Source organism: Periplaneta americana, chromosome 2 (assembly GCF_040183065.1).
Source record: "Periplaneta americana isolate PAMFEO1 chromosome 2, P.americana_PAMFEO1_priV1, whole genome shotgun sequence".
Lineage (NCBI taxonomy): Eukaryota > Metazoa > Arthropoda > Insecta > Blattodea > Blattidae > Periplaneta > Periplaneta americana.
Window position 1 is genome coordinate 136,486,359 of NC_091118.1, and position 12,775 is coordinate 136,499,133.

Below are 12,775 nucleotides of genomic sequence, written 5' to 3' on the forward strand. Positions count from 1 at the left end.
AAAGAAGGAAGATAACTTCTTTGTTAAATTCTGAGCATTAGATATACATTTACACTAAGAGTTCATCTTTTGTTTATTTCAGAAGAAATTATTTAAGAATTTAATTTTAGTCTCTCAGAGTGAAAAAACCACAATATGTTTACATCAACAAATTTTTTAGATAAGGTAGGACCAGAGGAAAGAGAAAGGTAGTGGAAGTAGTTGTATAATCGTGAAACATTATCTTACATATTATATATTTATTATTTTGTAGTAATGAGACATAGTTCCAGTGTTACCCATTCGCTAAGAGAAAAAATCATATACAGTAGAACCCCCGATTATTCGAGCTCCGATTAACCGAGGTGCCATATTATCTGAGCCAAATCTGTAAGTGTAAAACAATAAGTTAATTTTTTTATGCAGTACAGTCTTAGAAAAAAGTTTTGTTGCACAGATACTTTATAAGTCCCAGAAAGGAGGCAGTGTGCCTGATCAGACATACAACGAAACAAAACTAATTTTATACCTCAACTAGTCCTCTTGTGAACCAGGTCGCTCGTCCTCTGATCATGTGCACTGCCCCCTTTCTGAGACTTATAAAGTATCTGTACAACAAAACTTTTTTCTAAGACTGTGCATACTTCTTAAAAGTTTTGCCGTGAATACCGTGGTGCTGACGATGACGACTTCACAAAAAATTTCGATAAGTTTTCATATGTAGATGGTCTAAATTCTATCGAAAGAACTCTTCTGTATATTGAACAGCAGGATGACACTACATCTGTCGACATTTTGATGCTGATACAACTGCAGAACATTGCAGCAAAGCAGCAAGGTACCACTATGAAACAAAGAACTTTGAAGAACTTCTTTCAGAAAGTTTAAAGTGTTAAATGTTATACAAAGTGACTCAGTTTTTGTTACAGTGCAGTATTTTCTTAAATTTTCATTTAATTTTATTGTAACGTCAATATATGTAGACTACAGTAATAAAGTAAAATACTATAATTATTTACTGCAAAAATAAGTGTAAAAATGTTTTCCTCTATTTTTATATATGAGAAGATTTTTAATGATACTGTAGCTTACATTTATTAGCAAAATTTGTCCTTGCGGCTGTCCATATTATTGGAGTTTTCATTTATCTGAGGTGGCGTTGATCCACATTACTTCGGATAATCGGGGTTCTATTGTAATTTAAATTTGAAATGCTTTTGTAGATGTATTTAGTGCTTTACGCAAGATATAATATATGCACTGTGTACTAAGAAGCACAATTATGGATAAATAAGCCGTTCAGAGCAGAAGTGGTGTAAGTCAAAAATGGGTAATGAGGGTTAAAGTAAACATTCTGTAAAATACAGCGCAAAGTAGCAATTAATATTCAATTTATTTAAACTATTAGTAGTCAGTGAATAGCACGAAGGACATATTAACTGCTACTTTGTGCTGTATTTTACAGAATTTTTGCTTTAAACCTCATTACTCAATTCTGACTTAACCACTTTTGCTCTGAACAGCTCAAATGTGACTAAGCAGTGTTGAATTTATTCACTTATATTTAAATATCAAAATACTATTTAGCAATAAGAAAGAAAATTATTTAGTTTGCATTCAATGCCGTCTGTGCTGGCCATGCAAGCATGTCTTAATGCACACCGGCTCAATTTGTGTGGTAATAATGCATATGAAATATATTTTTTATTTTTAAAATCTTAGTTTTAAAAAATTAAATAAAATTAAGATTTACTCCAAATTGACTAATAATTTTCTTATTGATTCTTTAAATGACATGACTAGGCTGCCAGCCAGAAATGTGTATCAGATATGCTTGCTTTCATGGATCAGTGACCCAGACATATTCTGCGTTATACAATGCTCAAGACCAAAGCTGACACATGTTTAGAACAGTTGATTTCCGACTTGCATTCTGATAAGGTGATGGCTCTTTTAAACTCTATTTCTGTTTATTAAATTTTACTGTAGTCCAGTATGATAGTTCATAGATATGCCACTTCACAAATTCACACTGAACACAGAATTCTTATATATGAACTTTGAGACATAAGAGGAGAAAATCCATGTAGATTGTATGCCTCTAGATTAAAACATCCTCATGCAAAAATTTTGGATCTTTGAGTATATACACGGTTTAGTTCAAAATAGTATACCGGTATTATTAAACAAGTTTATAATGTTGTACCTTATTGCACGAGTCATTGTTTGAGGAATGAGTGAAGCGAGTTTAATAAAGAAATAACATCAAATTTTTAATGATGGGTAGTTTGATATCATGGCTTATGAAGAAAGAGATTGCTATAACAACAATAAGCACGAGTTCTTACTCCTTCACGAATGATTTCTGTTTATAATTTTGTACAAGTTATTTTACTATCAGTAAATGTAAACTTAAAAAACATAAATCAGACCTGCAGAACTTCTTTTCATTACTGTATTATGTGTGTGACTTATTCTTACAGGACCCTAAGTTCTTATTCAGATTATATATGGCACGACGCCAGTACCGAGAGGCTGCCAAAACAGCTATCATTATTGCCAATGAAGAGCAAATCAACGGTAAAGTAGCATTTTCAACTGATGATTGGGTTGTTTTACTTACTTTCTTGTCATTTCATTGCTATAAATATGGTTACATTAGCTCTCCGTTACTTTATTACTATCAATATTGTATGTCATAGCACTGTTACATTGCACTGCATTATGATGCTAATGTTGTTTAATTATCTTGTCACAATTGTGAATGTATTATCTGCATTTGTTGCATGTGTATTCCTGTTCGGGCTGATTACCTTTCCCATTTGGGCTGATTACCTGGTTAAGTTTTTTCCGAGATTTTCCCCAGCCATAAGGTAAATGTCAGGTAATTTATGGCGAATCACAGCATCACTTCATCTCGTCAAAAAATTGTAATCTTGTAAAGTTTTGACTTGTTCTATATCTTAAAGCTTCAATGTTAATAGGTGCCTACTCTGACTCCTGAATAAACACATCTAATGTCAGAGAAGCAGTTTCAAAAAGTATAGTGGACGCCATTCAATATATTTTAAACCAAAGCTTCAATACGTTAATTTGCAAGAGTGTGATGTGCCCCATTTAACTATTGGATAAAACTGGATGTTAGAGGGTAGGTTCCTTTCTTGATTATACATGTCTCGATCCAGTCTGTCACATCTCCTTCTTGGGCATCATTTATTTTTCGAACTCTTGTATGTACAGGATGTTTCACAATTATAGGTACAAACTGAAGGGGTAAAAGAGGATAATGGAACAATGCAAGAAGTCCTAATAAGCATAGGAAACCAACCATTTCCTACATATGACGTCATCACTGTAGCCTCCAACTGAATACACTTGTACATTTGTAACTTCATTTACTTACCTGACAGACTTCATGGTCGAGCATTCTATTTTTTCCAATATGAGCAACACGATCTTTTGGATGATGTACGGCTTTGTGAAAGGCATTTGCTGTGGTACATGCATAACAGAGTACCGACTCACTTTCATTAGAATGTTCGAGAGTTCTTTCGCACAAGCTTCCACGACAGGTGTATTGTCATGGCTTACAAAAACCTATGGCCTCCCAATTCCCCTAACTTCAGTTCTCTGGATTTTTTTGGGGGGATATTTGAAATGTTTTGTATATTTCAGCCATGCTAACAATGATAATGAATTCTGGGAATGCATTTTCAGTGGCTGTCAATGTTTTAGAGATATGCCAGGAATATTCGAACATTTACAATTGACAATGATCTACGTAAAGATTATTCATCATATAATCATTGTAATAATCACAATTGACAATGAGGAAACGTGCAGATACTTGCCTTATCCTGAACAGTGGTCATATTGACTCTTTCTTTCTCCAGTGTGTTTCATATGTTACCGGTATGTTACCCCAGAGCATCTGTACTCACGAGACATAATAAATCCCCATATATTTCGGAAATGGTTGGCTTCCGGACCTATGTTTCTTAGGATTTTTTGTCTTGGTTCTTTGTCTTTCACTTACCATTGCAGTTTGTACCTAATATTGTGAATAATCTTGTACAAGGTGAGCCAATGAAACGGGTGATTTTAAAACTTTAATAATTATTGCACTGATTACTTTGAAACGAAACTTTCACTTTACATTTAAAGTATATACAATCAGTGGCGTAGCGTTAATGTAAGCTAAAAAGCTTAGCTTCCCCAGTGAATAATAATTTCATAATAAACCTACACTTTATGAAGAAAATTATTTATTAATTTTAATAGAATTTATATTTATGCATTAAATATTCTGATGCGGCAGCTCAGGATAATTTGTGATGCTGCAGTAAACAAGAAGCCTGCACACACACCAGCTTCCAAGCAGACTGGTTTCTTCTGTGTAATCCACCCCGCAGATTTTCCATCCCTTTCTAACTAAACTACCCTAGTCGCAAGGCTCGCAAGAAGCTAGATTTAACATTTAAAATAAGTAGTTTCCGAGTTATCCCTTTTCGTCAATCGTGTTCAGTTGAAGTGTTAGTGTGCATTGTGGCTGATATAATAAATACTGAGCGAAATAACAGTTCCTGACACTAATTTACTTGAATTTTTTTTGGACAATTGTATTATCAAGACTGACTTACGAACAAAAGTTTGATTTAAAAAACAAATGACCAACTCCCTTGCTGTCAATGAAGGACACAACCAAAAGACAGATGCATACTTACGTAATGATACTAATATTGTGATTTCTCTAAGTATGACAGGGAGTGAGCTAATTTTATACGTTTACATGTCTATTTGTTAAGAGATATGTGTAAACTGTGAAATCATATTTTACTACGTATCATTTGAGGTCATGCCTTATTGGTGTTACTTACGATGTTCCAACCAATCTTCGACTGCTGACTTGAAATTGACTACTATTTATTTTAAGACTGTATTTTTGTAATATGTTTTCTCATATTGCATGAAAGACAACTTGAGTTAGCTTCCCTGCTCAAAATTTCATGCTACGCCACTGTATACAATAGCATTTATCTGTCTCATGAAATTCTTATTTCCTGAACGCTACATCCTGCAGGTATGACCCATTTCGTTGCACACATTCCAAGTCTAGCCATGTGACTGATCGCACCATCATGTTGAAACTACGTGTCTCTATTGATGAGAGAATTAGCGGCAATTTGTGGAGACAAAAATTCTTGAATCATTTGGACATATCGCTGTGATGTTACAATAACAAATGTTCCGTTATCGTTCTCAAAGAAATAAGGACCGATGATTCCAAATGACACTATTGCACACCAAACTGTGACTTTGACACTGTGTAATGGTTCCTCATGCATTTCATAAGGATTAGTTGGTGACCAGTATCGAAAGTTTTGTTTATTGACGTATCCAGAGAGATGAAAATGAACTTCATCTCTTATCAGCTTATTGTGGACAATGTCTTCGTTAACATTTAGATCAAAGAATTCTTGGCAAAAAGTCATGCGGTTTACTTTATCAGCATCTTTTAATGTCTGCACTACTTGAATTTTGTATGGCTGCATGTGTAAGTCCTTATGTAGAATCCTTCGTATACTGGTATTTGACAAGCAAAGTGAAATTGTGTGATGATGGGCAGACTATGGATCATAGCAACTCTTACAGTGTTGATGTTTTCTGGAGTACGTACAGATCTTTGTTTACCTGGAGACTTTTTGTTTAATGCATAACCAGTTACTTCAAAGTTCTGAATCTAGATTTTTATTGCATGGGCTGATGGTATCAGATCATTACAATGGATATTGTAATGACGTTGCAATAACTGTTGTGCAGCAAAGGAACTATCATTATTTTTGTAATATGCCTTAATAGCAAAAGCATGTTGTTCACCTGTCCAACGATTCATTATAAACAAATACTATCGAATGAAGAATATATTGTTGCATGTAACAATTAAAATACCCGACAACAGCTGAAAAGACACGAATCTGAAAATCGCCCATTTCAATAGCTCACCTTGTATAATACTCGTAATATGCATATGTATATACTCAGTTTAAGAAGGGAAGTTCACATGTTTGCATCATTTATGTAATGCTGTTTTTGGCACCTGAGTCCATTAGATTATATTGCACAAGGCAGAGTAAAATACTTATTTTTTAAATACTCTTTGTATTATATAGATGACTAGATGATATGGCTATTGAGAAACAAGGTTGAATAAGAATTGTGAAAAAAGCCAAAATATCCACCCCATTGCCACTTTGCTCACCATAAATTCTATGGATATTAAATTGGGGTTCCTTTTTAAGGGGCTGTCATGTGGCTAATTGAGCTAATATAGGTTCTAGTTCCTCAGATGATAGTCTGGAACCAGAAAGTCTTCTGAAACATCAAAGGCAATTCATCTCACAACAAAATCTAAATTATAAAAAGCTAAATCTTAGTATAACGTCATTAAAAGCCTAAAATGTAATAATTCTTACTATTATTTGCAGGTAATTATCGAAACGCACATGATGTTTTGTTTGGAATGTATCAAGAACTGCGTCGTAATGGCATCAAGATTCCTACAGAAATGCGTTCAAACTTAACACTTCTACATTCATACATTCTGGTGCGTCTTCACGTCAGAAGGGGTGAGCACCTCAAGGGTGCACGTATGCTTATAAGAGTTGCCAACAATATCTCAAAATTTCCTTCTCGTGAGTATCTTTTCAAATATAATTACAAATAATCTTTACATTCAATAATTATGGAAGGCAAAGGCCCTATACGTGTTGTAGTACTATGCAGTAAGAAAGTATATTCAGTAATACTTTTTCATAAATATTTTATTCTTGTTGCAGATATTGTTCCTATCCTGACATCTACAGTTATTGAGTGCAGTCGTGCTGGACTGAAAGCATCTGCTTTCAGTTATGCTGCAATGTTGATGAGGCCAGAATATCGTTCACAGGTGGACCCAAAGTATTCGAAAAAGATTGAAGCTGTTGTGCGTAAACCAGGGTCAAAATTATCTTCTGCGAGTGAAGAAGAAGAGCCAAATGCACCATGTCCATACTGTGATGGACCTGTGCCTGAAACAGAGCTTAACTGCCTCCAATGCAAAACCAATATTCCCTTCTGTATAGCCACGGTCAGTTTAGCAACAAAATTTGTGCTCATATTCATTAATTCATAGTTGTCTGCCCAAGGACAGGTCCTTCACTGCAAACCCAGGATTCTCCAATAATTACTCTTTTTGTCTTCCTCTTAGTCTGCGCATATAATCCATGCATCTTAATGTTTATCATCTGATATCTTCTTCTGCCCCAAACTTTTCTCCCGTTCACCATTCCTTTCAGTGCATTCTTCATTAGGCAATTTCTTCTCAGCCAGTGACCCAGCCAATTTCTTTTTCTCTTCTTGATCAGTTTCAGCATTATTCTTTCTTCACCCACTCTTTCTAGTACAGCTTCATTTCTTATTTAGTCTGCCCATTTCGCATGCTCCATTCCTCTTCATGTGCACATTTGTAAATGCTTTCAGTCGTTTCTCTTCACTTCGTCGTAATGTTCATATTTCGGCACCCTACAATGCCACATTCCACACAAAGCACTTCACTAGTCTCTTTCTTAGCTTTTTCCAAAGGTCCACAGAAAATGATTTTTCTATTAAAAGCTACATATGCTCGTGTTTATATATATATATATATATATATATATATATATATATATATATATATATCTCTGTGTGTGCACACACACACATACACCTCTCTCCCCCCTCCTCTCTGCCCCAACATCATGTTCATCCACCAAAATTGCAGTTGGACTCTCCAGGATTAGAACTCAAGTTTCCAGTGAGAAAATCCATCTCTCTTAGGTTGCCAGGTTTTTGTATTTTACCCACATTTTTGCCAGTCTCCTATCTTATTTATTTAACAATATTTTCTCCTATATATTATATTTTTATTTTATTTTAAGTAATGTAGTTATTATAATTACGTATTTTAAGTGTAATCTACAATGACAAATTCTCATTAATTTTCAACCTGTTTTGTTAAGGAAAATTTCAATTGTAAAATTGGTAACTATTAATAGTGCTATGAAATTTATTTTAAATTACTCTTACGTTCAGTTACATAGCATCCTCCTAAAGGTAAAACATATTGATAATGTCTTGATGGAACGATTTTGACAATTATTTTCAAAGTCTCTTGTATTTTCAGTTTGAAAATCTGACAACCCTAATCTATCTAGTGAAGAATTGGTACTGAATTACTGCACTGAAACTGCATATGTACTTCGGTACATCATAGTAATACCTAGTCTATCTAGCCATTTAGCTAACATTACACTAAAATGTATATTATTTAAGCAAGTCTAAAGCTATGATTTCTTTAATACAGAAGGCAGAAAATATACAAGATTGAAGAATGCTGAGTTTGCAGTGAAAGATCTGCCCTCAGGCAAAAAATTATGAATTAATTAGTTAATAATTTTAATTATATTCTTGATATTTGTAGTTGTAATTCCTTGGTAGAGCAGAAGAGAAGGCCTGTTGGCCTTCCAGGTTAAATAAGTAAGTACTACTAAATAAATAACTACTACTATTTTTCAGGGACGTCACATTGTTAAAGATGATCTCACTGCGTGTCCAAACTGTGATTTTCCAGCTATATTACCAGAACTACAGCAGTAAGTTACTTTTCTTTGTCATAACTGTAGTCCTTCCTTGCAAGAAAATCCTTGCATATAAAAAAGTTAAGTTCTTCTGGTGGGATGGAGACACATTTCTAGTGCTGTTTGTTGATTCAGTAGAATAGTACCATATTAAGGAGACTTTCTCATTAGCAGAAGTCTGCACTTGGTTTGTTTGTAATTTTCACTAGCACATTGCAAATTGGCAGATTTGATATAGTATTACATTTATTTAAAGAGAATTCCTCGTCTTAGAAAATTGACCTAACTTCACTGTTAACTCGATATATTTAAAAATTATTATAAATTTTATTCACTCATAGAAATATAAATACCTCTGATTGAGGTTCTGGCTGATAATGTACATCTGTTATCAGGCAGTCCATCTCACTTGACGATATGTGTCAGAGGAAAAACAATTGTTTGTATGCATCTGAAGTCTGATTAGTGTACGGTAGCTAATCAGTGATGTATGCAATGGAGGGGGAAGGAAACTGGCCACCCTACCCCATTATCTCCTGGGCTAATTGCCTCATAAGTGGTGCCATGTTGATATCACTTGTGAAGTTTAGACTGTCTTCAGACAGTTGACTAAACAACATAGAAATAGGTATGTTATTGTGTTCAAAGATTTTATAAAAAGAAAATTGAATAGAGAGAAACTGTAGAGCAGCAATGTGCGAACTTCACTCGCTGGGGCAAGCCCAAGAGCAACCGTTGGCAGTACACAGCCTTAACAGGTTCAGACCACCATTACGGCCTGCACCACACAGCACTGTGTGATGTCATAAACCTGCACGAGTTAACTGCTAGTGTATTGTGCATGCTACAGTGAGCTTGCTGTTTTCCAATAATTCAGCATCTGCTCATCACTACTGTAGAATGTCATTGCATTGGACATGAAAACAATAATTGTAATACAATAATATGACATACAAAATATAATCGTAATACAATATCTCCAAAATTTTTGGTAATGAACTAAATTTTTTCAGTAGAGATGAAAGAGAAAACTACATATGGATTCACGTAGGCATATAAATTAAACTTAGTGATACCATGTTATTATAAAATTGACAATGTACAGTCTGCGTCACCGTTTTTGGCATGTGAAAAATGTAATGGGAATGTTAAGTGTGAGTGTTTTACATTTGCCGCAGTCAGTCTGATAACTGTGTTTGATAAATGGCTGATGTGACGTGTATAGGAAGTGGTACCATTCTCAGCTGCACTAGCAACATGCTCACAAACTGGGCACTATATATCTAGGACACACGCCAAAAGCGCTAACGCCAACTGTAATTATGATTATGGACTTGATAGCTTCCAATACTTTTCTTTATAGGATTGTGGAATCTGGAGAAGCATGTCCCATGTGCTCTGAAACCATTGTTGCTGATCGTCTTACAAAGATTTCAGATGTGAAGTCCTATCTGTATCAAGAGGGTGAGGACTGAATACGGAGGACGATGATGTTGCTATCACACAATTAACTTGTAGAGACTACACGAGAACACCATATCAAGCACTTGCAATGTTTTATTATATGTTGACATAAGTAGGGCTCGAAATGGACGTTTTCAGGAACTGAAACACACTGTTATTTTCGTGGACATGGTGCTGTTGATGACAACAACGACGGAATTAATGACTAGTGAGATGTCGCCGAATACTACCATGAAATATTTATGTGCACACATCAGTATTAATATTATAAAAAAATATGTCTTCAGAAATTTTCATCTCTTTATTATGTTTACACAGACGGAAACCACAAAGGGTAGTTACTTCATTCAGCTGAAGAAAAAAATACATATATTGAATAAAATTCACATGTTTTTAATCATTTAGTTTGGCACATATATTATTACTAGTGAAAGAAAATGATTTTCGGCCATACACTTATGACTGAAAACTTTGTTTCACAAAGTCTGAAATAGATACTCAGGTTGCAATTTAACAATAAGAAATTCGACTCACGGCTTAGCAGTGGCCTATAATATCATATTCAGCGAATATGGAATGATAAAGTGTTGTTGAGACATAGTCCTTTTAATTTCATTAACGCCATGCTATTATTCAGAATCTTTGTCATACTCAATGCAGAATCAAACATATCAAGGGCATGCTGTAGGAGTATTATGAGTGTCGTTAGCATTTTTAACAATTTAATTCATTTTATTAAAGATATATTAATTTGTCCTGCAGAATTTATCTGTAATATTGACACTTAATATTTTAGGAGAAAAATTCGCTCCGGTGCCGGGGATCGAACCTGGGTCCTTGGTTCTACGTACCCAGCACTCTGACCACTGGGCTACGCCGAATTCAATCCACAGCACCGGATCGAATTCTCCTCCTTCCATGTATCCCTTTGTGGCCTGACTCCAAGTTAGGCATATAATATGTTGACGTGTATCCAATGTCAACTGCCATTATACTAGGAGCACACTCAACTGAGTGACTTGTTGGCCGGGAATCCGTAGTTATTTTGCATTGCTAGCTAAGAGAATATTGTAGATATATTAATTTGTCCTACAGAATTTATCTGTAATATTGACACTTAATATTTTAGGAGAAAAATTCGCTCCGGCGCCGGAGATCGAACCCAGGTCCTTGGTTCTACGTACCAAGTGCTCTGACCACTGGGCTACGCCGAATTCAATCCACAGCACCGGACCGAATTCTCCTCCTTCAATGTATCCCTTTGAGGCCTGACTCCAAGTTAGGCATATATATGTTGACGTGTATCCAATGTCAACTACCATTATACTAGGAGCGCACTCAACTGAGTGACTTGTTGGCCGGGAATCCGCAGTTATTTTGCACTACTAGTTAAGAGAATATTATAGATATATTAATTTTTCTGTAATATTCCCGGCCAACAAGTCACTCAGTTGAGTGCGCTCCTAGTATAATGGCAGTTGACATTGGATACATGTCAAGATATATATGCCTAACTTGAAGTCAGGCCTCAAAGGGATACATCGAAGGAGGAGAATTCGATCTGGTGTTGTGGATTGAATTCGGCGTAGCCCAGTGATCAGAGCGCCTGGTACATAGAACCAAGGACCCAGGTTCGATCCCCGGCGCCGGAGCTAATTTTTCTCCTAAAATTTTAAATTTAATTCATGTTTAATTGAAACATGTATTGAAAAATCGTGATACCAAATTAAAATAATCAGGAACAGAAATAACGATTTCTTATGAGACAGAATAGAAAGATCCCTGAATTCACAAACCATTCTGGCCCACTATGATCCATTTCGAACCCTGGATGTAAGTTATTTATATTCATTATAATTATTGCAAATAAACATCTAATTAAGAAACCAATGTATGGATTTTGAAAAACCCAACCAATAAAAAAAATGACAACAAATGCAAGTACACAATGAAATGTCCTTCACCATCATTATCATGAAATATTATTCTGGCATTTTACTGCTACATGATAAAATTACATCATTCTTACAAGATTTAGTAATGTGATACAAGTTTTCCGGGCTAAGATGCTGTGGTCTACTGGTGTTGTTACTACCAGACGTTTCGTCTGCTACTGCGGCAGACATCATCAGGTATCCTTGACCTCAGATTTCATTTGTTGTATTGTCGTTAACTGTTAACTGTCATTATGTTTTCTACGGACCAGTTACGTAATTTTTTAAGGAATTTTCCACTGTTTTTAAGTTCAGTGTTTTTATTATTTTTTGGTTTGGAGGTCCACATTACTAATTCATGTGCGAAAAGAGCATACTTTACTCCAGATTTTTTTATTCGTTGTGGTAGGTCATTGATGTATTTATCGAAAGTTGTACCAAGAATTGCACCGTGTGGTAATCCTCGGTGAATCTGTCTATATTTGGATTTACCGTACTTCTGTCATACATGGTTGCAATAAAACGTTGAGTTAGAAAATGAGGAATCCAGGAAAAATATTGTAACCTCGTATACCTAAATCGTATAGTTTTTAAAATAATTTTGTTCTAAAAATAGAATCTATGTACTTTGAAAAAAAAAAAAAAAAAATATATATATATATATATATATATATATATATATATATATATATGGATGTGAGATGGATCTGTAATTTTTAATTTCAGGTGCAGATTTGTATTTTT

At 34.8% G+C, this 12,775-nt stretch overlaps 1 protein-coding gene across 2 annotated transcripts in view; it reads left to right on the forward strand.

Moving 5' to 3' along the window:
- The window catches only part of Oseg6 (intraflagellar transport protein Oseg6), an 84,691-nt gene extending 73,694 nt beyond the window's left edge, over nucleotides 1–10,997 (forward strand). Inside the window, exons 21-25 of one of the 2 annotated variants that reach the window (XM_069818503.1) lie at nucleotides 2,463–2,559; nucleotides 6,465–6,671; nucleotides 6,816–7,105; nucleotides 8,572–8,648; nucleotides 9,997–10,997. In XM_069818503.1, the coding sequence (XP_069674604.1) occupies nucleotides 2,463–2,559; nucleotides 6,465–6,671; nucleotides 6,816–7,105; nucleotides 8,572–8,648; nucleotides 9,997–10,108 (783 nt within the window). In that variant the 3' untranslated portion in view covers nucleotides 10,109–10,997. Of the gene's footprint in view, nucleotides 1–2,462; nucleotides 2,560–2,823; nucleotides 2,853–6,464; nucleotides 6,672–6,815; nucleotides 7,106–8,571; nucleotides 8,649–9,996 lie in introns of those variants that run through there. The other variant, XR_011330982.1, reaches the window with a different exon arrangement.
- Nucleotides 10,998–12,775: the final 1,778 nt, after the last annotated feature.